This window comes from Drosophila santomea, chromosome 3L (assembly GCF_016746245.2).
Source record: "Drosophila santomea strain STO CAGO 1482 chromosome 3L, Prin_Dsan_1.1, whole genome shotgun sequence".
NCBI classification, from domain to species: Eukaryota; Metazoa; Arthropoda; class Insecta; order Diptera; family Drosophilidae; genus Drosophila; species Drosophila santomea.
Genome location: NC_053018.2, coordinates 9,312,516 through 9,339,560, shown reverse-complemented (window position 1 = coordinate 9,339,560; position 27,045 = coordinate 9,312,516). Strand labels below are relative to the sequence as shown.

Sequence of the window (27,045 nt, the reverse complement as noted above, 5' to 3'; positions counted from 1 at the left end):
CATACATTGTCGCTGCCCGAATTTGGGTATTTTTAGAGTTTTAGTGAGGAACTGAACGCAATTGTCGCATTTAGGTCGCCTCCAAATATCTTTTCTTAACACTGCGTGGGCCGAAAATCTGTCATACATTCCGCTTTCAGCCGACTTGTTTGTTTATCTAAACTAAATTTGAAATTGCTCCGCAAATAAATGGATAACTGTGCCGACCGCTGCATTTGATGCGCTGCGACATTTATTGGTCATTAAGGCGAGCGCCAGAGCAAAAGAAAACCAGCAGGAAAAGCGGCATGAAAGCGGCAGCGGCTGCAACAGGCAAGACAACAAGCAAACAAAACAAACATACCAGTCATCCAACAGAGCAGCAACAACACATTGCCCAGCAGCAGGATGCACAGAAAGAAATAAGGGAATTCTTTACCCTATGCCGAAGTAATAGGTACTTCAAAATAAGTTGGTTGCTCTAGGTGATCAAGTAGAGAGCTTTATTCGTATATGAAACATAAGTCTCGTCGTTGTATTCAAACATAAGTTAACAAATATTTCTCCCGGTGTTCCTTTGATGCATGCCCCAATCTTGCGTTCGGCTGTCTCTGTGTGCGGTGGCGCGACATGATGTCCACACGCAGCCACATGCTTTTGAGATAAACGGACGACGGACTAGGGAGCCACCAAAGCCATTGCCAAATTCTATTTTCGCCCCAGCAGCCAGCGAAATGCAAGTGGTTTCTCTTGGCCGAGACGTCGCCACCCCGATCGCCAGGGAATCTCCTTCTACCTCTGTCCTTCACCCTTCACCCACCGCCCACCGCCAAACGCCCTGCCCTGCCCCACCCACTCTGCAGATGGCGGCAACAGCAGCAAGAACGCCTTGGCCATTACAATTTGTCAACTGGGCGTATGCGCAATGCTGCTGCTGTGGCAAAATGACAAAACAATCAAATTGACAAAGGAACCAGCTTCGAAGCCAAATTGAATGAATCGAAAAGAACAATTGAACGGAATTAGTTGGCTTAAAATATTTCAACTAAAATAGAAAAACAATTGCGGAATTGGCCATTTGCTCAAAATAAACTAGATACTAGTTATACCCGTTACTCGTAGAGTAAAAGGGTATACTAGATTCGTTGAAAAGTATGTAACAGGCAGAAGGAAGCGTTTCCGACCATATAAAGTATATATATTCTTGATCAGGATCAATAGCCGAGTCGATTTGGCCATGTCCGTCTGTCCGTCCGTCTGTCTGTCCGTCTGTCCGTCTGTCCGTCTGTCCGTCTGTCCGTATGAACGTCGAGATCTCAGGAACTACAAAAGCTAGAAAGTTGAGATTAAGCATACAGACTCCAGGGACATAGACGCAGCGCAAGTTTGTCGAATCATGCTGCCACGCCCACTCTAACGCCCACAAACCGCCCAAAACTGCCACGCCCACACTTTTGAAAAATGTTTTGATATTTTTTCATTTTTGTATTGGTGTTGTAAATTTCTATCGATTTGTCAAAAAAAATTTTGCCACGCCCACTCTAACGCCCACAAACCGCCCAAAGCTGCCACGCCCACACTTTTGAAAAATGTTTTGATATTTTTTCATTTTTGTATTAGTCTTCTAAATTTCTATCGATTTGCCAAAAAACTTTCTGCCACGCCCACTATAACGCCCACAAACCGCCCAAAGCTGCTACGCCCACACTTTTGAAAAATGTTTTGATATTTTTTCATTTTTGTATTAGTCTTGTAAATTTCTACCGATTTGCCAAAAAACTTTCTGCCACGCCCACTATAACGCCTACAAACCGCCAAAAACTGTGTTTAAGACTCTCCTTCTCCCTTCCACTAGCTGAGTAACGGGTATCAGATAGTCGGGGAACTCGACTATAGCGTTCTCTCTTGTTTTGTAATACTTTAGGCGTGAACGACAAGTGTAAAAACTAGCACAAGTATTACGAATGTAAGAGACAACATAGAAGCATTCATATATAAATTTATAATTTAAATGTGCGATTGTAGAACCTACAAGTTTGAGAAAACAAATGAGAAGACTTTCCCGAATTTTCCGTTCCACTTGTTGCCATTATGTAAATTACAATCAAAGGACGACCAACCCCTTGACGAATCAATAAATAGAACAAATACACACTCCACGGTATTCCAGAGATGTTGACAAAACTATAACCTTGAGCGGGAAAACTATATACACACACACACACACAGGGACATCCACAGACAGTGGAGCCCAGCCAGGCGGAACAGTTGAAAAATAAAGGACTTTGGCCCGGCACTTAGTTTGATTTCATGGCCAGGAGGAGCGCTGCCATGGCCAAAACTAATCATTCAAAGCGGAGCGGAAGTTGTGGCGGAAGTTGTAGCCCAGTCTTCCGCAGCCGCAGAAGTGTGTGTGGTAGTTTGTAATGGTTACTTCAGAGTACACATCAATTATGTATGCCGCATGCCGGCAGCCATACACGAATCAACGCGCCGCAAAGTATGCTACATTGAGGTTGCCCCCTGTGTGTGAGCATGTGAGTGTGTGTGGGTGTCTGTGTGGGCCAACTTCCTTTTGGCAAGACAGGAAACAGGATGCTGTTAACGTTACAATTCGACATAATCGATGCTTGTCGTACGAGGCTCGCATTTAACCTGGCAATTTGTCTGCGGCTGCATAAACATTAACTTTCATTTGCAGTTTATCTTCCGAACCGCGCCGTAAATCAAAATGAGAGCGAAATAAATAAATTGATCATTGAGTAGACAAGTGGAAATACTTGCCCACGTAAATGAACTATAACAAGTCATTTGTTTAAGGCAGACTTTTGATGTAAAGATCAAGGTTTTCTCTTCGTTTCCCTCAAAAACTCATAATTTGTCAAGTGACTCATTGCCCGCAAGAAGCAGTTGCATTTAAATTATTAGAAACGTGCTACCTGCTGACTTTTGCACCTCGAATCGTGACCATTCGCATTGTTTATCGTTTCGATTTAGCGAAAACAATCTGCGAGATGCGACGTTTACATATTCATTTGAATGCCAATAACAGCTGCAGTGGCAACATTGCTGACAGCTTCGACAACCAAGGATTATGCAAGCGCCATGAATCCAAAAAAAAAAAAAAAAAAAAAAAAGAAGAAATAGTACGAAAAGAACCTCCAAAAAAAAGGAAGGGAAAATCAAATGGATCCGTGGGGGAAACATCGCAGCAATAACAAACAGAAAATCGCTTGCCATGTGTCGCTGGGTGGGTGGATAATGTATAATGTATAATGTATAGTATAATGTACATGTATATGGGGCTGCAAATTGAAACGTATATTTGTAAACAATACGCAGACGTCATAGACAAAACTCATTTAAATGGGAAAAACATCCAGCAACAACATTTCAGCGGAAAATGCTAGTACCAGCGATCAGCAGCAGCACAAATTAAAAGTATAGCACACCAGAGCCAAGAATTTGCCTCGATCGTTTGAATGCACTGCACAAAACTTTGCGTGTAAAAGAAATACGAATTTATTTAAATATCTCCCATGAATATCTTCATTCAGCACTGCAAGATATACCTTTTTTGTAAACACACTATTGCTTTGAAAATATATTTTCCAAAAGGTATGCAGTAGTATCTTTGAGTGCACAAACGGCTGAATGAGCTCTTTACCATTTTGGTCATAATACTGAAAACGTGTTTTTCCACTCGCTCGTCGAACCAAAGATTAATACGATATATAATAAAACAATCTATGGCGAACGTTATTTTATAGTTTTTAATATGCATAAAGTGGTATTGCCTTTTTGGTGCAGCTTTGCCAGAAATTTCGCATGTTATCGCAACTTGACAAGTGTCAGGTAGCTGGCAACAACAATCGAACAACCAAACAACCGAGCAATCAAGCAACAACGAACAACATGTGTGAACTACAATAACAAATTTCAGGAGCATGTTCTGAGGTGCGGGAAAATATCATTGGACAAATCAACAAAACATCTACTCTATGCTGGCATTGAAATCGGAAATATTATTTTGGCCGAATCTGTTGCGTTTGCTTTTGGGCTTCTGGCCTTATCAATGGCATGAGTCACTCCGTAGTTCGGCTATGTGTGGGGGATTGTCCAACGAGAAACCATTTTTATGCCAATTTGCTGGTTGTGAACAACTAAACTAAAAGCCTGTATTAGTTTTATTTCAATTCACTTAGTATTCCTTTATTTCAAAGTTTTAATTGGTGCTGACACGTTTGACCTTCACAAGTCATAATTTAAAAGATAAACCAATAACTTTGTGTTATGCAAAAATTATTATTCAACTTCTTCATGCACATTTAGTTTAAGAATTATTTATTATCGCAACATTCTGGTTGTTTATGGGCTTTACGTTTTCACTTTGGCATCAATTAATAATTTTTTTTTTCCTAATGCAAGTAAAGTTTAATTAGGAACTTTGTTTGTGACGGTAGTTCAATTTCACAATGTGAACTCAAGTTTAATTTCTCTTTAATTGAATTTAAGCTTGCGTTTAAGCTTGACTATTTGACTAAAAGCCAATAAACGCACTAGCCAACTCAATTTCATGCTGCAACAATTTTGTTTGAATTTATAATAATTTTCACACCTTTCAATGACTTTCAACGCTTTCGTGCGGCTTCTTATCACTTGTACACATTTATTCTTGGACTCTTGGCGTAGCATTTGTTTATTTTTGAGCTTAGAATAAGTTTCCGAAGCACTGGCATATCAGCAGGTAAACAATAACAAAACGGCCACGATAACACCAATCGTTAACTGATTCTGATTCATAAGGCCATTATCAGTTGTGGGTATAGAAAGGCTTCTGAAATCGCGTCCGGCGTGTTGAGAGCAACCCGGCAAACTGAATATGAAAACAAAAAACACAAACTGAGACTGAAACTGAAACCAAAACTGAAACTGGTCGAGCGGCTAATGTTTTGGGGGCGCTGCTCGATTGTGGAATTGGCCAAGTGACGTTTACCTGACCAACTGACTGAGTGACACAGGTGGGCGTCAGCGACTTAACTGGCATTATGCGATGTGCTCTCTCTCGCACTCTTTGAACTCAAGTTCTGCGCTGCACTGGCAAAAATAAGTTAATCTTTACTAAACCGAACGTATGTGTAGATTGGTTGCCGAGAGAAGAAACTGTTATTAGTTCTCAGTGGTCGACTGGTCGAAGAAAAGTGATTTTTAGCCGCCTGTGTTGACAAATTCACGGCGTTCATAGCGTTGATTGTTGCCACAGTTGCAGTTGAAGTGGCTCCTTCGCATGAACAATGGCAGCTAATAAGCGCCAGGCGGGCCACTGAGTGCAACTGAAACTGAAATCGAATTAAAGCTGCTTTTGTTCAACTGTTGCATGCAAATGAGTGACGGGTACGTCGCCTTCACTGCCTGCGGTTTCCATGCAGTTACAGTTGCTGCTACTGCTGCTGCTGCTTTTGCTGCTGATTCTGATGTGGCTCTTGGCGCTGCTGATGATGTTGCTGCTGGGCGTCGAGGTTCACTGCCACCTGAACCAAACAATTGCTCGACAGCAAAAGTCAATTGGGCGACACACACAACATCACACACAGAGTGCACTCCCCAAAACACCAACAATGCGGGCTCCTCCCGGCTGTCGGACATGCTTTGCATACAAAGATCGCACTGACGTTGACTGGTCTTTTATGTAGCTGCATGCATGAGGTGCGTGTGTGCACCTAAAGAAAATGGCAGTGGGATGCAGAACATTTTTGGGTCTCAACTGACGAGGAACCAAAGAAATCCCTAAGGGATTCCTAAAATCATATTGGAATATGCTACCATCTAGGATCAAAAGATATAGTATACTTATCTAAGCAATGGAACTACACTTTGTGGCACTGTAAAACCTAGTTCTAACTATCCTTTTCGAAAGTGCACTAGAGAGACTGGAACAGGATGCACTTGCAGGATTGTAACACTGCAGCACACAATGGGCGGTGGTCAGGTGAGTTGAGCATTTTTGCGCAGGACACTGGGCTGATTGAATTGAAAGTTAATTAGAGAGAGAGGTAGAGAGACCGCTGCAATGGCCGAGTGTTACGGGAAAATGTGGGAAAAGTTTGGGGATTCATTCGGGCTTACCCAAGCTTGCATATGTAGGTTCCGCCTTTCGAAAAACAACTCGTATAAATAGACCCAAAACGACCGTGTTATTCGTAAGGGTGTGGCCGTCTGTGTGGGTAGTGTCCTCAATTAAAATTAATTATGCCCAAACGATACGCTCAATAAAATTTAATTTGCGAAAATATGAGCCAAGAAAATGAGCCACATAGGAAAATGTGACATTTAAGTGCCGGGGGCCAGCATCCTCAAACTATTCGCCAAACAACAAACATACACATACACAGTCAGGGGTCTAATAATTGAAATTGAATTTTCAATGATAGCAAGGCGAGGACCCAGCGACATTTATTTAGATATATCCACCCCCATGAGCAGAAATGTTTGGCACACTATTTAGAATCAAGAAGACCTGCTTGCTTTCCTTGCCAACTGCACTGGGGTATTATTTTTCAAGATATTTTCCCACACACTGGATCACTAACTAAACTCTAGAAACAACTACTTCCGTAGGAAGTCCAGATTTAACTGGACTAGTTTCCTCAAGCAAAAAAGCAGTCAGCAATTTCTCCAGTTCCACCCAAGTTGAATAAACACTAAACACTTGACCGGATTCACGTTCTGCATTCATTTTTGAACAAGTAAGCTTTCGACTCTCTATTCTGTTTTATCAAAACCAAACGAAATCGCATTAAAAATAAATAAAATTAAAAGTGCACAAACACACACACGACTTTTGGCCATGCTGCGTGCCAAGTGGAAAATATTTCGCAAGTTTTTCTACACATTATTGTGTGAAAAATACTATATATATACATATAGTATAGATATATATATATATATACATCTGTGTAAAAAGTCGGACGCAGGCAGGCTGCCTGTGTGTTATGTTTAGTTTGGTACGTTCAATTTGCATTGTTGTTGCCTTCTATTCTATTGTAGCCGGCAAAACAAAAAAAAAAAGCAACACAAAATGCTAGAATGGGCGAAAAAAAACAAGGCATAATAAGCAGGCAAGAATAAAAACTACTAGGCAAGAGAGAAAAAAAAAACTAAGCATAAAGGAGATGAAAATGAACATTTTTTGGCAAACAATTCAGGGCTAAATATTTTCATTGTTTTGTTGAGTTTTTATCACAACACCATAAGTTTGTATCCAAGTGGCAACAGGAAAAATCTAGATAAAATCATCAAGATTCTAGCAATTTAAAGTCCCGCATTATTTGTGTGCGAATCATGTGATGATTTTGGGAGGCCCCTTTGTCTTCTTCCTGTTTGTAGTTAATTTAAAGGAAACCTAAGGATTGCAGCTTTAAATTATTGGGTAAACTCTAGGAAATATACAAATATTGTGATGTTAGTTTAAACATTTATGGTTGATTTTGAAATAAGTTAACAAGGTGACACACTTAATAGTGTGTTCGAGTACGGGTTCTATTAAACTTTTGACGTTAATCCTTGAGACTGCAAAGATAAATACTGATTGCGAAGGTAGGGTTTTGTTAGTTCAAAGGGTTTTTGGGTTTGGCTTTGGACCCCACACAGTTTAATTGCAAAAATGCCTAATTATGCATGAAACATTGAAATAAGCAAGACGCACACACACTCTCACAGCCACCGAGGGATGAATAATTCATGGCAAAATGGAGAATTCGTGGATCGGCTTTACCCTCCCTCCGATTAAACAGCGCGCGCGTTGGTAAAACAAACAAATAAACAGCATAGCCAGCAATATTTTGTACCTCCTAATGACGTGCGTCGCTCTTTCCAGACGGCAACAAAAAAAAGAAAAAGAACACGAAAGCTGGGAAAACTTTTGCCGTGCAATTTGCACGTCAACATTTTCCCAAAACACCGAAAAGTAGTACTAATGACAGGCACAACAATATTTTTGGCAGCGTCGGCGGTCAAGTTTGTGTTGTGATGTTGCAAGGAATTGCCTCCAATGGCCATACCCTTCCCCCAAGTCGACGAAATCGAGGACAAGGCCTCGTTAGCTGGAGATTATAGTGAACACAGTTGAAATTCCTCATTGTAAATCATCTTAGAATCCTATAATCACACATTCGATTTCGAAGTCCTTCAAGTCTTTTTAAACGGCACCCAGTTATTAGGGGTAAATTAAATGCTACAATCCCTAACGTACTCCTGGTATTCATTTGCGAAAGTGCACTGTAATTCTTACTAAACATAAATGACATCTCACTCGCGACTGGATTCCCATCGATTGGCCACAAAGGAAACTCACCTGCAAAGATACAAAAAGAAGGAATAATTAGCAATAAAGCCAGAGAGCACAGACGAATGTAATTTGTCTATTCTGCTTAGAGTCAGAATCAGAAGCAGAACTGTGAGCTTGTGTGGGTTGTCAACTGATTGCGCATACGCCGCGTTGGTCAACGCACTTTCCAAGGCTGCGAAAACGCGAAAGCAGCTGCAGCGCGCTAGTCGCTAAACATAATTTTTGATCTACAAACTAATTAGCATTCGCACGAGTGTGATTGCAATTTATTGGACACCAATTGAGACGAAAACGCGCATTTTCATTCATAAACATGGCAAAATATCGAGGACCAGAGCGCAAAAAAGGGAACTCAATTTATTAATTGCTAGCAAATGTTGGGCGTGTGTTGCAATAGTTTTGCTTTTGCCATTGCGATCGCGATTGCATTAGCCTTATTGCAATTATGTCGTCATGTCCGCGTCGCCGCCAAAGTTCAAAGTTGCAGAATCTTTAGAACATAAAAGTTTTTCACACGTTCCGCACATTGTGGTGGCGAAGGAAGGAGGGGGCGTGAAGGGGCTGTCACTGTGCGCCGAGAATTATTCATGGCGCATATTTCAGCGGTTTGGCAATAACCCCCCACCTCTCGAGAGCCGAAATAAATAATTGCAAATATTATTGGCCACTCAGCGCATGCCAACAATAAGGACTGCAAAAATAGCCAGCGAAATTTGCAGTTCGCATAGTTTCGCAATAAGTCGGTGGCGATGATGACTCAAGAGTGCAAAACCGAATATTATAGCCATAAAAAAAAACCGTGTGGGAAATTATGCATCTTGGCATGGCACTTGATGAACTGAGATCTTACAGATTGGGAGGAACTCCTGGGTCTGATTCTTCTGCTGGGTTAGCCAATGGGCAGGATTCGTGCCTCGATTTGATTCGCCAAACCATTACAAACTATTTGAAGGCTCTAGGCCAAAACGAATGTGAAACACAATATTCTATTTTGACAGTGATTAAACCAAAATAATGGCGGGTGGGAAGTAATCAAAGTGGCTGTACTTATAGTACTTAATCGTTTAATTAAGTTGCTAAATGATCTACAATCGCTTTTTGCTGCCAAAAAGCATTTACTTTATACCAAGATCCACTAATTCTATTTCCCTCACTGACGCGTTTTTGATGTGAGTAACATAAAATATTATTACAGTGGCAAAACAAGAGATTTTAAAAGATTTGTTAATTATAGAGATGCTAGATAATAAAATTAGTTTCACATTTCACATTAATATATTTAAGTCACACAAATGGTATAATGCTCTGGAAAAAAATTGCGAAGCAAATTTAATTTGGATTACTATACTAAAAACTCAGAGGAAAAATAATAAATAATACACATCAGGGTAAAATGGTAAACGTCTTCACTATCTACAATGTTGATAACGTGCACCTTGAAGATCTGTGCCTTGCTGGGCTTCCTACTCCTTTTCAAACCCATCGAAAGTTTTGATTTCGGCTGTACCGTCAACGGAAGCCTAGCGGTGTGTCCTTCAGTATGTCCTGAAACCTGCGAGTACTCTGGTATAGGACCTTGCGTAGATATGTGCGGCGGTCCTTGTGTGTGTAAGCCGGGATATGTAATGAGAGGATTCCGGCTTGTGTTCTGCGATCAGATTGCCCCAAAGATGTGATTCGTAAGGAACAAATGACAGAAGGTCTATTCAATTTTAAATGCTTTGGCAGAAATTTAAAGTGTGTTGGGGACTTTTTTAAAACAAGGAGGTAATCTTGAAATTAAAATGCAGTAAAATTAGTAAAATTAGTAATTAGTAAATTATAATCTGTAGATACGGTTTTAAATTTCTTAAAGCCGAAATAAACAGTAAAAGAAATACTTCATTCCCATCTCGACTGCACTTGCTGCCCAGTTTTCCAACCGTGCCGGGCACTTCTCATTTCACCAAAATGCCACTGCAAATGTGGCGGTGCAACGGTTGCTAGGCGGCTGGCTGTGTTTGTGACCGCCATGTGCCCACTGGCAGTCAGAACCACACGTCACCCGCACATACAGTGGTGACCATTACAATAGCTATTAAGAAAAAGAAAATGCATTTCTTGGCAAGCGGTCTCGTGTGCTACGGGTCATTTGGGCGGAACTATGTGACTGCAATTGGGGGACATAGAAAAATGGGGATTTCAGCACCAATCCATGCGAAACGCGGAACACATTCGATATTGTATCACATCGGAAATTCCACTTTGAATTATTGAGAACTGTGTTATTCCACATGCTTTTCGCCCTGAACAATAAATGCACAGTATGAATACTTTGTGTGCTGGCCAGATTAGGCGCGGTGATGCATGGTGCGGCAATTGGGATTTAATTAAAAACTTAGCGGGCCAGCAACCGAATGGCGCACACTTTGATTTATGATTTAAGCCAAATAGTTTTAAAGCGCCGCCGCCGGCGGGTTATAATGCTCCTGTATAATAATTTTGCATGTTAAATTTCGCGCAATAACGAAAATGATATATAGAAAATAATCATAATTTTCACACTTGAAAGAGCGACACAAGACGTCCACGGCGACGACGCCCATTCGCATTGCGGCTTGTGCATTATTTCTTAATTAAATTTATTAATTGCACACAACACGAGCCGACGGCCGTACAACGGGGCGTATGCGCAACGCTCGCCCCCGCCAAGAGATGGAAATGAAAATGGGCGAGTGAGAGGGAGCAAGAAAAGCGCGAGCATGAGAAGCGAGAGCAAGAAAAGCAAAGAAAAGCCATTTGAATGATTCATTTACGTGCCGAAAATTTAATTGTGCCAGCAGGTAAACCGCTTGTCGATGACGCCAAAGGCTAAGAGGACAAAAAAACATCATCATTATGATCATCCTCTTCAACTGAAACGGGGTTAAACAAAAATGGTCAATCCAATTATGGTACTTCATTGGACTATTTAAATTTCTAATTAAGAAACTGTAGCAGTGGAGCAACATAAAAATTTGCTCACAAGCAAAGAGTAGCCAAAAATTTTATTTTAGCTCTGCTATTTTTTTGGCCAAGTTATGGCGAAAACGCTGATTGAAAATATCAGATTTTTTACATTTTTTTTTTTTTTTTTTTTGATAAAAAATAATCCGTTTTTTTTCGATAGCAATAAAAATTGTTGTCCAAATGTGGAATGCCATACCTCGTTGAATTCGTTACAAAATTCCCTATCGATCCATGTACATACATTGAAATGCTAATTTTTCGCCATTTTTTGCAAATTTTGATGATGGTACCCCTTATTAAAAATGCAAAAATTTGTCAAATTTATTTTTTTCGATAATCAAAAAAGTAGGGATAGACACATTTAGATATGTTAATTAGCAGCACAAAACAGTCTTTATTTTAGCTGTGCGGCCATTTTTGGCCAAGTTATGGCGAAAACGCCAATTTAAAATATCAGATTTTTAACCAAAATTTTTTTTTCGATTTTTTAATAAAAATAATACGTTTTTTTTCGATAGGAGTAAAAATAGTTGTCCTAATGTGAAATGCCATACCTCGTTGAATTCGTAACAAAATTCCCTATCGATCCATGTACATACATTGAAATGCAATTTTTTTTGCTATTTTTCGCAAACTTTGATGATGGTACCCCTTATCAAAAATCCAAAAATGTATCAAATTTTTTTTCCCGAAAATCAAAAAATTTCGGGTAGACATAGTTAGCTATGTTTTTAAGCAGCACAAAACAGTCTTTGCTTTAGCTTTGCGGCCATTTTTGGCTAAGTTATGGCGAAAACGCCGATTGAAAATATCCGATTTTTTACCTAAAAATTATTTCTTTTAATTTTTGATAAAAAATAATCCGTTTTTGTTTCATAGCATTAAAAATAGTTGTCCAAATGTGGAATGCCATACCTCGTTGAATTCGTAACAAAATTTCCTATCGATCCATGTACATACATTGAAATGCTAATTTTTCGCCATTTTTTGCAAATTTTGATGATGGTACCCCTTATCAAAAATGCAAAAATTTGTCAAATTTCTTTTTTTCGAAAATCGAAAAAGTAGGGATATACATAGTTAGCTATGTTTTTTAGCAGCACAAAACAGTCTTTATTTTAGCTTTGCGGCCATTTTTGGCTAAGTTATGGCGAAAACGCCGATTGAAAATATCAGATTTTTTACCTAAAATTTTTTTTTTTAATTTTTGATAAAAAATAATCCGTTTTTGTTTCATAGCATTAAAAATAGTTGTCCAAATGTGGAATGCCATACCTCGTTGAATTCGTAACAAAATTTCCTATCGATCCATGTACATACATTGAAATGCTAATTTTTCGCCATTTTTTGCAAATTTTGATGATGACCCCTGCAAAAATTTATCAAATTTTTTTTTCCCGAAAACCAAAAAATTTCGGATAGACATAGTTAGCTATGTTTTTTAGCAGCACAAAACAGTCTTTATTTTAGCTTTGCGGCCATTTTTGGCTAAGTTATAGCGAAAACGCCGATTGAAAATATCCGATTTTTTACCTAAAATTTTTTTTTTTAATTTTTGATAAAAAATAATCTGTTTTTGTTTCATAGCATTAAAAATAGTTGTCCAAATGTGGAATGCAATACCTCGTTGGATTAAACAAATTAAAAATAAGTGTTTTGCTATTTTTCACAAATTTTGATGATGGTACCCCTTATCAAAATTTGTAAAAAAAAATTTTTTCGAAAATCAAAAAAGTTGGGATAGCCATAGTTAGCTATGTTTATTGGCAGTACAGTCTCCTCTTTTCACTTCACTTGCTCTTTTCGCACGTCACTAGGGGTTTTTCACGATTTTCTTGGATGACTGCCTGCAACATCCTCGCATCGAAACAGCAGCTGTCAGCAAAGAGTATATCACCGTCATTCGGATCTGTCACAATGGCGAACTCTGGGGCATTTGTCACCCACTCACCTTTGCACCCTCGAATTCCCCGGCAGCCCACAAAAGCAATTAGTCGCAAGTAGAGCAGCACAGTTCTTTAAAATGTGTCATATTCGGCCAAAATAAATACTGAATTATTTTTGTGCCACGAATTTTTATGCTATTTTGGTCAAAGCAAACAAAACACAGCGGGACTTTGTGGACTTGAGTATCTCTTCGAAAATTAATTAGCTTCGCGAAAGAAAGGAATGCAACTCTTCCAAATGCTTTCCATGACAGTTGTCGACTTAATTCAATTAATTAGATAGCATTCTTGAATGCACACGTTTCAGAGGGCAGCGGAAATTATTTACGCTGTTTCATTCAGTGAAAAAACCAAGGCAAAGAGTGTAATTGCCTTCAAAATGCATGCATCTAATTTGCCCACATTTAATTCGGCTCTGCAAACTTTTCAATTTAAACTTTTTTTGAATTTTTTGGCAAATATGCCATTGCATAATTCGTGTTGTGTACACACTTTTTCCATTTGCATCGTCTCATTTTAACTTTTTACTTTGACTCGCCCCGCCATTTTGCCGAAATCTCTCTTTTCCTCCCGCTTAGAGCCAGAGCAAACATTTGCATAATTTAAGTTTGATGTGGAAAGTTACGTGTTTGCCAGCGAAACGACAACAAGCTGGCTGGCTGAGTGAACCGTGAACTCAACGGCTCAATGGCCAAACAGGTGCAGCAGGTGAGCAGCCACCCGCCCAGTCGCGGAAAACGCCACCCAACTGCAACATTGTCGGATGAAAAATTGAGAGCATAGCGCATTTGCTTGCAATGTTGCCAGGGAAAACCAGCTAAATCAGGAGCAACCTTGTCGATTCGCGGCTACAGGTGTTTGTTGCTTTTGCACATGGAAAATCATTTAGATATACCAGAGAAATACTTAATTAATAAGTAAGAAAATAAGTTTCTAAATTCGTGTCCACAATCGTTGGTATATTTGGCACTTTTCGCTGGCGCTTTTGGATCTGCAGTTTTTGCTGTTGCTCAGTTTTTGGTAATCTGTCTGATTATTTAACTTGCGCTAAATACAAATATTTAGAAAATATTTTGCGGCAATTTTTATGTTATTTTTCTTGGCAGCCCGACTACTCGGACATTTTCCCTCTCCACCGACAAAAGAATGAGGGTCATTAAGATACATATACGCCGGACAAAGTCTTATTGTTCTATACTATATTTATATGGCGAGCATTATTCTTTCAAATTTATTCGAATTGAGCTTAAAGGCGCATAAATAATCATACCTTTGTTGCTCAAGTAGAAGTCGAATTGGGGGTGACAAAGAAGTGGGGGAAAATTAGTATTTGTTGGCGCACTTTGTTTAAGGCAGACTTTTCTAGATAACACCCACATAACGGACTGCCTCAATTAATCTGATAATGTGCAAAATAACCGGCCGGCAAAGCTAAAAATACCAAACACACAAAAACAGGGAAAAAAGGGGGAAAAAAAACACAAGACTAAACACTTAAAACATTCGAGAGCGTTGAGTGCCGAACATTTGTGCAAACAGTGATTAATAAATTCTAGGCCTTCGCATGATAAAACTACAAAGAATGTCAGAGCAACAGCTGCTTCAACTTGAAAATATGTATTTGCTTTTCCAAACAAGAAAGTTTTTTTTTGTTATATTTCTTGCAATAATAAAACTCTGATAATTTTTTTAAACGAATATGGCTTTAATACTTTATAATTGAAATATATGTCTTGTTCTCGTCTTGCGTACTCGTTTCGCATAAAATGTAGCAGCTCCTCATTAAATCAGCTAATTTTCCATTAAGCTGAAAACATCATCTCATTTACCAGCCATCAAATTCATAAATTATAAACATCGCCTGCACCACGAATAAATATCTCAATTAAGAGGCGGCTGAATGTGAAACATGCCTAAAATCGCAATAAATAAACAAAACGGCCAGAAAAAAAAAATACAGAAATTGTCGCTAAAGATATTTGCAACGCAACCGAGGCGAACAAAGTGCAGCGCCATCTGTGACACATGAAGCAAATTAAGAGCGCCAAATGTCCAAAAACATAAAACAAAAACCCAATGCAAATGCCGCCCACGAAACAAAAAGATGTACAAGACTGGACGAGACGACAGTCCGTCATTTGATAAATTCGCATGGAATGATTTTAATTAAAAACCTGTAAATCTCATCTCGCCATCGGAATGTAGAAAACCGAACACAACATTCTGCGGACCGCGTAATAAAGTTGTCAAACGTTCCCAGACAACTCGAATATGTGCATAATTATGATGGATGTGCGTGCGACATTTGCCAATTGATGACTTCTGTTCGCCTTTGTTCTAAAATGCTGTTCATTCAGGTCTCCATGTGGGCATTAATCATTTTTGTTTATGCCAAATTCGAATTCAAAAAGCCGTCAAGAAGGGCAGAACAGCAGGCAGCAATGCGGCCTACTCCATTGCCAATTTATTGGCATTTAATTTATTTATTACGCCTGCTTTCGTGCACTTTAAGTGCTGTGACAAATCAATTAATTTGCATTTCTTTGGCCTCTGGCAATGAGGTAGGAAAAAACTAGCAATAAATCGAATATCACATAATATTCCGGACAGGCAAAATGATTTTATAAATACTAGTTGATAGCTTTTAATTTGAAATCAAACAGCTTAATGCCAGGACTTTTCACCGAAAGCTAAATAAATGTTTTATGAATTAAATAAGCAACAAAAGTTGCTTTTGCAGTATGGGTGAAAATGTTTTTTTTCATTTCATATAAAGTCCCATTCGTTTATTCGAGAAGTTAATCATCAGATTCGAAATGGTCTCTGCAACACGCCCACAAAACTGCCAGAAGCCTCTAGCGATCTCTATAAAATATAGACGCATATATATAGAATATATATAGTGTAGCGCATACTTAGTGCCACCTTAAGGCAGCGTCAAAGGTAAAAACTTGGAGAGTCTCAGGGAAAAAGTGAAAAGTGAAATGGGAACGCCACAAATCTCCGTCCGAAAATAGATGGGCACAAAAGAATGGGACAGACAGGCGGACGGATTTGTGTTGACTTCTCTGCCGGCGGCAGGCGAAAAGTTGGTAACAAAAAGTAAAAGTGTGAAAGTTTATTGAGGCATTCCGTCTAAGCTGATTTGTTGTCCAGCTGCCCGGGCTTTTCCACTCGCCTTTCATTATTCGATGGAACTTTTCAGGCATTGCACAAGGGCAACAGTTGTCAGCTGCTTCGCTGCTCCAAATATTTACATGGAATGTGTGTAGCCGGATTTTCCCCCCCTGAGAATTCGTGTGTGTGTGTGTGCGTAAAAATTTTCCACGCCGGACGGCGTAAATCAAAAGACGGCACAGCCCTTCAGATGTCTCCACTTTCCCGACTGCATTTCCCTTTGAAGGCAACTGTCAAAGGTATTCGAGCAGATTTTCGGCAAGAGTTTCAAATATGCGGGAGACTTTGCAGCGAGGATCCCTTCTTGCATTCCTCAACAACGCGTTTTATGCGTGCAATCTTATGAACTTGGGTCTTTAGGAAGTTTAAAATAAAAATTGGTCTTCAATCTATTACCAAAAATAATAATATTTCAGTCATGTCAACTTTTAGGCGTTCTTACAAGAGATAACTTTTTAAAGCAGTTTTCAAACGATAAACTCGAAACCAAAAAGGCAATTTCGCATTAAATTCGAGCACTTTGGCCGCAAGGCCTTGTCGTTTGTTGACACTTTTCGTTGTTTTTGTTTTTATTTTTATTTTCATTTCGCATTTGTTTTGCGTTTGAAGTTATTTACATGTGTCGCCGCCTGACAATTGACGATACTGTCCCTTTTCGCCGAGTTTTCCTCTTTTTCCCTGCGATATTTTATTTTTCAGCTCCCCTGCGCGCATAAAATGCCAGCGGTTATTCGACACAGTCAGCGAGTCGGCAGATTTTTGCCTTCGTTTTTATCAAATGTTCAAAATTTGTTGTCAACATGTTGCGACTGATTGTAAAACCCGCACTCTCTCCCTCTTGGCTGCTCCGTCTCTTTCTGATTGTGCTCGCCATCTCGCTCTAACTGCCAAGTCAGTTTCGACTGAACAAATCGATTGATTGATTTCTCAGGTGTGTTCGATTGCGCTGACAATGACAACGATAAAGATCCGGCGACACGAAAGAATGGCAATTCAGCTGAGACAATGCTAAAATGTAGGTTTCTAGAACCAAACTACTTCACATCATCAGATACTGATTCTCCATAAAATACCTGAGAACAACGCGATAAAGTTAATTTATTACTTTCTCTTCATAAATAAAGTATATCACAAGGATCCTAACGCTTGTAACTGACAAAACGTTATCTCTGTATTTATTTTAATTCATTATTTGGCTTTAAAAACATCTCAAATCAATGTCACGTTCTGGCACTCATTTGATTCGCATTACTAACTTAAAGCTGGGTTGGTGGGCGAAACAACGTTTAGTTTTGTGTAACGCCATTTTACTTTTATGAGCTTCGCATGCGATACTCCGTACTCCCCATGTATCCATGTCTGCGTGCATGAGTATCTGTGTGCGAGCGTGTATCTTTTAGTTTGGCGCTTGGATTGGAATGGAATGGATGGTGGGTGTGTTTGCATTTGGCGGCTAACAGCGGTTTGATTGAAACGCTGATTGTTGGAGCGTAGCAAATATTTACAAATGTAAACCAGGGTAAAAATCAACTATACCGCACAAAATAAAATTGAATTGTTGCATTCATAAGCAACATACGTTGGGCTCAACCAAAAATCTATATATAATAAAATGATTTCAGTAAAGAATCTATACCTGCACTTCAAGCTAATCTGATAATAGAGAAAAAAATACAATTCGCAAATGTTTTCTTTACTTTAGGAAAGCCGAAAGATCGATGAGCAATTCGCGACCTAAAACCTAAATACGGTGCTATTTTCGCCAATGCTCATTTAGGTACGCAGAAAATGCGCTTGATCTATGCTGATCCGATTCGATGCCATCCACATCCACATCCCCATCCTCATCTCTGGCGATTCTCGACGTGGTCAGCCGCAGATGTATAGAAAGCAATGCCAAATAAAGATTCAACTATAGAAGGACTTTTGCGGCTGGCTTGTAGCCTGTAAATTAATTACATTCGGGCAAAAAGAAGCCGAAAAGAAAACAATTTTCCAAGCAAAAACCAAACTAAAGCCGAAAACAAAACGAAACGAAACAGAAGACGAAACACACACACAGCGTCTACGAAGTAGAAAGGGAAATTCAAGGGAGGGATGTGCAGAAGTCACTGGCAAAATAATAAAAACAGCAAATAAAACGCTCGTCTGACGTTTGGTTTTTGCATTTTTTATGCAGACCCAGCTAGAATAAAGTAGAAAATTATCCAACAGACAACCCGAGTCCTAAATAAACAAGACCAAAAACTGCACGGACATGGAGCCCGTACTGCCGCTGCTATTTTCCGACATAAGCGGACAAGTTAAGTTTCGAAATTATTCGGGCAGACCAGGGAAAATGCATTAGAATCTGCTTTTCATGCATGCAAGAAAAGGAAAGAAAAAATGGGAAAAGCCATAGGGAAAAAATAAAGTCAAGCAGAGACGACGGCGTCGACAAGATGCGTGCCAAGTTATTTGCCTTGCAGCCGCATTATTTGGTCTTATTTGGTCTAAAAAAGTGGAGGCCTATTGCCATTGCTCTAGGCTCAGAGAGTCTGACAATGCTTAGGATCCCCGATCCCCAATCCCCAATCTCCGATCCCCAATCTTCAATCCGACTGACAGTTGGCTCGTGTCGATAAAATGCTGCCGCGGCGGCTTAAGTGCCATCGTTGGGCCAATCTATTTTTGTTTGGCCGCCGGACGTTGCAAACAACGCCTATGCCACATTTCTGCGTCCAACGTGTGCAGCATAAATTCAAATCGAGGAACGTAAAAAAGTAAGCAACCACAAGAACTACATATTTTTTGGTAGTTTGGCAGATGGAGGGCCATTCAAAGTGCATGACACCTAAATTACATAAACACCATTTAACACCAGCACAAATCTGTTGCATTCTCCACTGCGAATTAATGACGGAATTTCAGAAAAAACATATAAGTATACTTTTAAAAGGGCTTATCTGCTGCCTGCTTATGACTGTATATACATATATGTTTATTATTCCCAAAAATCACATGCTAGCACATAAATATTACAATATAAAAATTCATTCAAAGCCAACTCATCAATAAGAACTTTTCATATTTTAAGTGCCCTAAATAAACTTTATTTTGCCTTGGTCATAGGCAACATGAATTGCTCCGCTTCTATTACAAATCCAAATCCAAATCCATTTGTGTCGTACATCATACATTTTATATGCTGCGAAATGTTTACAATAAATGTATATCCTGGCAATTACTTGGCAAACTTTTCCACTTTTCAACAATCTTTTTCGAATAGGGCCAAACCGGCAAATAACAGACAGTTTAAAATCGAATTACTCACATAATTTATATGCACAGCCTCGAACAAGAAGAAACTCGCAAGGGAAAGGGAAGGAAGGGAACGAGGGGAGGGCACAGGCATCCAGCAGATATAGAAAATCCGAGCTAATGCAAAACTTTCACAGAACGCCCTCGCACTTTCACCTCCCAACTGAACACCGACCACCACCCTCCATCCCACTTTTCCACTTCCCCCGTGTGTTTGTTTGTTTGTTGTTGCTGCCCGTCCGTTCGCCCATACAATATTTGTCCTTCATTTGAAAGTCAAATGCGTGTGAAGCGAAGAAATCTGTTGCTTTCTCGACCAACCGACTAACCGCCCTGGGGTCTCAAAAAAAAAAAAAGAATATAAAATAAAAAAACTCAGCCGCCCTCGCCGCGAAGACAACAACATTATTTTATAGAATGGAATGAAACAGCGGAGACAAACCAGAGGAATGTATGAAAAACACAACATAAATTCTAAAAGGCTGACAAGCATATAAAAAAGCATACACACATATATAGTATACTATAGTATAGTATATAGTATAGCATCGTCATTGATATAAAAACTATGGAACGACGGGAAATTCGGTTAAAAATAAATGCAGGCCCATCAAAATTTATGGTTATGATGTCGCTGGCTCTGTTCGAGCAATTAACAACCACGGCAGGGAGCCCGAAAAATAATTTAAACCTTCGAGGTGGAAAGGTTGGACCCCCTCGAAGGATACAGAAATAGTACTGAAAGTCAAGTTTTAATTTATAGGTGCAAACTGCTTGAAAATACTCGTCTATATTTGTGAACAGCGACACTTGAAATTGAGTTGGATTTACATTGCTTTAAGGTGTGTTTAATTCTCTTGAACTTTCATAAATACGGATGTACTAATGTACTATTTAGCTCGCTACTATTTACATTGATATTAAATAGTTAGTCATACTGAATGATTCTGTGATGTTTCACTAAAAAGGCTGCTAATAAAACTAGCAGAACAAAAAATGCTAAACTTTTAATCTGTGCATGATGAGCCGCCTGCAATGGCAGCCAAATATTTAAGTTAACAATACGCAGCATAAACATAAACAATTCCAATGGGAAATGCGCAACTGAAACCAATAAAAAAGTCAGCCAAAAATCAGACAGATCACGAACTAAACAATAGCGGATCGAGGAACAAAAAAAAAAAGAAGGGGGAAAACAAATTTATGCAAATCAACAAATTTCCACTAATTGTGGGCAGAAACTAGATGGCGGAGGTTATTGGCCAGGCCAATCAATTAGGGCCAAAAGCACAAGATGGCCAGGCCATATCTATCGAAATGGGGCATTAACATGTGATTTGCTTGGAAAGTGTTAATTGCCATTTGATTGTTTCGCATTTCACAGGCGGCCCAACATCTCAATTTATGCAAAATCTTTGTAAAATATTGGGCCACGTCTGGGTTTACATTTTCATTATGGTGTCCATATTTCTTCCCTGTTTTTTTTGCCACCATAAAATTGGGACACAGCTTCTTCGCGGGCTAATGGCAAAATATTAGCTAGATGTCAATGAACTGAAGTGTCTGCAATGTGTTTCACAATAGGAGCAATATCTGCCCCTTTTATCACACCATATATACATGTACATATTTATTGGGCGCAGAGTTCAACGTTCTATAGAAATTGTTGAAGCACCAATTTTCAGTGTGAGGCAATGCAGATTTTTTATTAAACAAGAAGCTCACATTTAATCTTTGAAAATAAATGATATTGACAAGAATCGGGTGATAGAATACACAAGCGCAGTTTAAACATTTCTTAGAGGTCTTTATTACCTCAAAATAGCCTTTTCTTCCCCAGGGATGAGTAATTTTTCATGAGTTGCCTTTTGCTGACACTTTCCCAATAAACGCTAAAAGTTAGCTTGCTAAATAATCTATGAAATGGACCCAAAAATGGAAACCTCAAAGTGTATTACCGCCTTCATGCACAACAATTGACTCCCTAGAGCAAAAGCCATCGCACGGAACTTTCCTGGGGGACGTCAACACATCTGATTACGTATACGCCCTGTTGGCAGCTTTGGCAAAAGGCCAAAAACCGACTTTGATGCGTTTTTAAGTTGGCTCTTTGAGTGCCAATTTTTGTCTATTTTTTTGCTGGCCAAACTTTTCCATTACCACATCAACACTACTACATTTTAAGCCAGGACAGAGGACAGGAGGTACACATTTTGGGGTCAAGTCGACACTAAAATAGTTTAGGGATTTGTATTTATGTTGATTGCATTGTCGGGCCAACTAACTGGCATGTGCATGGGATTTGTGGGGGAAATTGAAAAGTTGTGTGCTGCCAGATTCCAGCTTCCATAGATTTGCGCCATGTCAGCGAGTGTAAAATGCAATTTCTTTCACTGCCACAAAAGGACAATAACGGAATGAAAAAGGCAGGCTGCTGTCGAATTGACACCCCTTTAAATGACAACATTATTTTATTTAATCACAATTGTTTTTGAAACACCTTTATGATTAAATTGAATTTGCTCAGGCAAACATGTGAGAAAAACTATCGCATGCACTTTTGAAGTGTACCAAAAAAACAAAGTCGAAGGTGTGAAAAACTGTATGGAAAAGTTGAAAAGTGCGAAAGAGTCAATCATTAAATTGACCCCCAACCAAGAGCAAACATTGCAGCAAACAAAAATGCATAAAGAGAACTCGAATCGTGCAGCATGCACCTGTTTCAACTTCAATTCGCGGGGTTTCTATTTTTATCGTATGGCCTGCAGCGCCTGGTCTTTATTTCTTCTCTACGTTTTAGCTCTTTTGATTCCCTTTATGCCATTTTGCTATTTTTCAATTTTTTTTCCCTGACCCACATTGACAATATTCATGTTTATTAATATGCATCAGACAACTCCGCCCAGCTGTTGTTGTTTGTTCAGCGGAAATGAAGTTATCCGACTTTGCCGGCATTAATTGCCCACTGCACGAGCGAGAACTACTCTAATTAAAGATGCAAAGCTGCATAAGCAGGCAGTAATTGTTCGCCAAGTGAACTAATTGGCATTCAAAGGATATCAGCAAGGCTACTTTGAATCTCTCAGTTTGGAAAGCAAATTCATTTTGTAAATACATTTGCAATCTACTCTGGCTTTTAAAACAACTTAAAGGTTTTAGTACAATAAATTTGTGTAATATATTTTCTATAATTTCCCTTAAGGCAACCACCAAAAGCAAATCTCCGTTTCATAATTCATTATCTGATTGCTATGCGTTGTGAAAAATCACAGCCTAATTTCAAACACATTTCACGTAGATTTTCTAGATGCTTTCGTGTATCCCTGACTAATTAGCCACTCAGATCACGCGTCTGTCCAATCCTTTTCGAATCAGTTTCTTTTTCTGGAAGACCCATTCAGTCATCTATCGCTCAGCAGTCCCAGCTCTTGCCCCTCATCCCGTCAGCCAATTTATCTATATCGGAGCGGCATTATAAATACAATGACCACACTTCTTGACATGCCATGGTCAAATTTTTGTGCATTTGTCAAAGCGAAAATAAATCACAAAACGCCAAACAAACAAAACGCAACGCAGATGACAATTTCGTTTGGTTCTCGGTTTTTTTGTTTCTGTATTTTTCTTCGGCAATTGCGTTGCGTGTTTGGACGCTTTTGTTTAAAAGAAGTGTTCGTTAATGCACTCGAAAGCAATTGGGGAATCTGACATAGATTTCGCTCAAGCAGAAAGTCGAAAGCCTGAGATATAGATGCCATATAGACCCGATTCCGTTGACAGCATAAAAAGCGCTGCTAAAAAAGCGAATTATATGCAAAAAGCAAATTTCATGCCACATTTAAAATAGCCACCGCAATGTTTTGTAATTTATCAACGCCCGCCCGCACCAGATATCGCATATATACACGTACCACATAAAATAAAGTGCACATACATACGAGTATAATATATATGTATATATATAATACATATGCGGTGGCAGGCGTGTGACTGCTGCAACGATGTTGCAATGCAATGGCCACGGCGAATGCAAAATGCAGACATTTCTTGACACTTCTCTAAATAGTTTTGCGTGCGACGCAGCAGCAGCCAGGGAAAACCAAGGAAAATGCGAGGAAACTCGCAGGGAAATGCGGCGTGGATGGGGTATAGGTAAAACGCACACGGTCACTCGAGTGCCAAAATGTCCCCGCACGCCATTAAAAACGTTGCGAAAATTACACAGCAAACTGAAAGGTGTTCTAATGAGGCGTGCGCCGGACTCTGTTCCGAAATGTGTGTATTTTCGTGGGTGTTTTCATGCTAAATGGGGCTGCCTTTGGGTTATGGATGTGGGTGCCATTTGCAAGAGTGTTGCCCCACAAGATAATACATAAAGTTTAGCCAAAGTTTATGGGCTGGAAATCAGCGTAATGGGTATGTCCTGCAAAAAACATTTACATTTTCTAGCTCTGATAAATGTAATGAACTGCATTCAGCTAACTGCAAAAGGAAAGTGCCTTAAGTTTTCAGTGGTTCTACACTCTTTTCACCTGAATTACTTGCAGCAACCTTGCTGAGTTTTCTGTTTTCACAACCATCTTTCGTTCTTAGCCCAGCCATTGGCCTCGATTTTAATGCTGCAATTTTCATTGAAATGAGTTCAAAATCAAGGCCGCCGCCGCCATCGCGTCGGGATTTTGGCCATGCTACATCATCCCGGTCTCGATAAACTTGGGTCTTGAACTCGACCCTAGCGATGCCATGAATACAAATTGTTGCATTTACAATAAAAAATTCATGAGATTCCATTTCAATAAGCGAAACGGCCGAATAAATGCAGTCGAGGCAAGGCGAATCAGTTTATTAAATAAAAGGCAATGTGAAACATGAAGAACGACCTTTGCAAAGACAGAGACGCACGCTTCTCGCATGAAAACTTCACTAAATTACCAAGCAAAATATTCGCAAATAAGTCAGAAGGGGAATTCAACGATACAAAGATAAAGGGGCGAAGAGGAGCCAGGTAATTTGTTTATCCAGCGCAAGGAACACCTGCAGATTGCCAGCTCGATATCCCAGAGACAAGTCCCCCTCTTCTCGTTCTCTTTCTCGTTCTCGGTCTCTGTGTTTTCCACATTTTTTCCGATTCTATTGTGAGATTGGAATGCAGTAGTTTCCAGTGGCAATAGCAAATTATTGCTGTCTTTCAGGAAAAATGAGTAAAAGCCCAAGAGGCAAAGCTGCTTATGCAAATAGAAGAAAAGATTATTTAGACTGGCTTTGGGTTCGCTACTTGGGCAAACTTTAACTAGAAATAAAATATCAAAATATATAACAGCTACGCTGTTTAACGTTCATTTATGTGGTTAACAAGCTCGTGAATATTTCATTCTGATTTCAATATCTAATACGCCCACTTGTAGGCCTAATACCCATTGTGAATTATTTAGACAGTGCTTAGAAGTATAGATGTATGTAGCATTGCGCCCACCCCTTTAAAAACCACCCACCCCCACCTGTTTTCCACCCCCGCACACGCCCACACACTGTTTATTTGCACAAATGCGTGCGCTTTCCTTTTCCGAATTTTCCAACGAATTTCTTGGCCGGCCAAATTGCAAAACTAGGTAAAACTGGACAATGTGGGCTATATAGCGCTGCCATACGCTGCGGATTCTCATATATATCCGCGGAAAACTGCCTGTTGCTGTTGTTGTTGTTTAGGTTTCTCGCTCGAGAACATGTGTCTGCAACATGCAAAAGTAATGCACACTGCGTAAGGCGGGGAAAATTGTAATCCTTTTTTAATTTTATTTACCAAGCGATATTGTTAATACAGTAAAGTTAGCAATAGGGTTGAGGAGTGACCTCATCTTAAAGGAATTATAACACCAATAATGTGAGTTCTACAATTTTTGAAAATATTTTCCCTAGTGTAGCTGAACTTCTCCGCTGTTTTTCCCCAAAAAAAAACCAACGATCGATTCCCTTCTCTTTCTTTGCCGCGTACATGAATTCTGACTTTGACTGGACGCTGCCATTTAATGTGTGTAAACATTGCGCAAGCTAGAAACAAAAAACAACAAAACAAGCCAGAAAAGCAGGAGTAATAAATTTCTATATATTCATACGCCCCGTTGTACACGCTCGCCCAAAAAACGAACAAGACGCCAGAAAGGGAGGCAGAAAGTGGTCGAAAGTGGGACGGACGGAGGATCCAAACCCAGGCTGATTCAGAATACAACCGAAATTTGACTACAAAAATGGGCAAAATGCAAATACACACAGTCGGCCGCAATTTCCATGTGTGCGTTTGGCTTTTTCGGCAATTTTGCGGCATGTTTTTCACACATTGGCGCGCTGTGGGAAAAACTGAGGAAAAACAATCGAACACGACGCTGTGGCTGCCATGGAATATCAATATTCATACTCGTATTCGTGTATTCGTATATTCGTGTATTCGTATTCCTATTCATTCCCTTCGATACGAAATAGCCAAGATGATGATGATGATGCAAGTGCAAATTTATTTGCCACTTTGTGTGCGGCTCGCCGAGTTGTAAGTGAAATTTTGAATTTGCCATTGGGCGGCTGGCTGGAAAAGCCTCCAAGTTGATTGATTTTCCAATTGCAAACTGAGTGCTTTTGGGTTAGTAGTTTTGAGGCTACAGAGAGCGAAATTGGACAAGTGGGGACCTGAAAATTACTTACTTAAATCTATTACAAATAGTAATGAAATATTTCATTTAAACGTTTACACTTTTACACAACAAAGGTTGTATATACTTATAGTTTGACATTATTAACTAACATTAACTACAACTTTTTTCTCCGTGCAACAAACAGTTCAATGAGCTTTTGGCAGCTCGACCAACGATTGATCCCCAAATTCTTCGGCTGAACAACTGAAAATGAAAATTTCCCCCTTTTTGAATTCACAGTTCAGCACGATTTGTCTCCCCCCAAACAGAGAAGCAATCGAATGAGATGTCAGGAATGCCCGGACAAAGGGAATTCAATGGGTGGCAAGGGGTAGCTGAAGAGGACGACTGTAAATAGCCCCAGCGACACTCATTTTAAAGTGTTTAGGAGCGCTCACACGCAGAAAACACAAAATGACAACACCTTGTGCCCCAGTCAGCTCTAAAAATTACATTGAAAATGGTCATAAAAACCAGGGAAAATGAAAAGAAAAACCGGCTGGAAAGGGACAGCAGTCGTCTGTGCCTGTTTCGCTTTTCTTTTTCATTAAATTACATATTATTCTTGCTTTGGTCGGCAGCTAATTTTGTCGAGCAGGCTGCCACTCGTTTATCATGTAAATAA

The 27,045-nt window shown here is 39.5% G+C and overlaps 2 protein-coding genes across 2 annotated transcripts in view; one reads left to right on the top strand and one right to left on the bottom strand.

Annotated features, from left to right (window-relative positions):
- Positions 1-27,045, bottom strand: part of LOC120449602 (myocardin-related transcription factor B) — a 40,692-nt gene that overhangs the window by 11,213 nt on the left and 2,434 nt on the right. The window lies entirely within an intron of this gene.
- LOC120449605 (accessory gland protein Acp62F) lies at positions 9,724-10,124 on the top strand. Its single transcript, XM_039632173.1, is given in 2 exon segments — positions 9,724-9,946; positions 9,949-10,124. Coding segments are annotated over 2 exon segments (351 nt in total). The 5' UTR covers positions 9,724-9,744; the 3' UTR covers positions 10,098-10,124.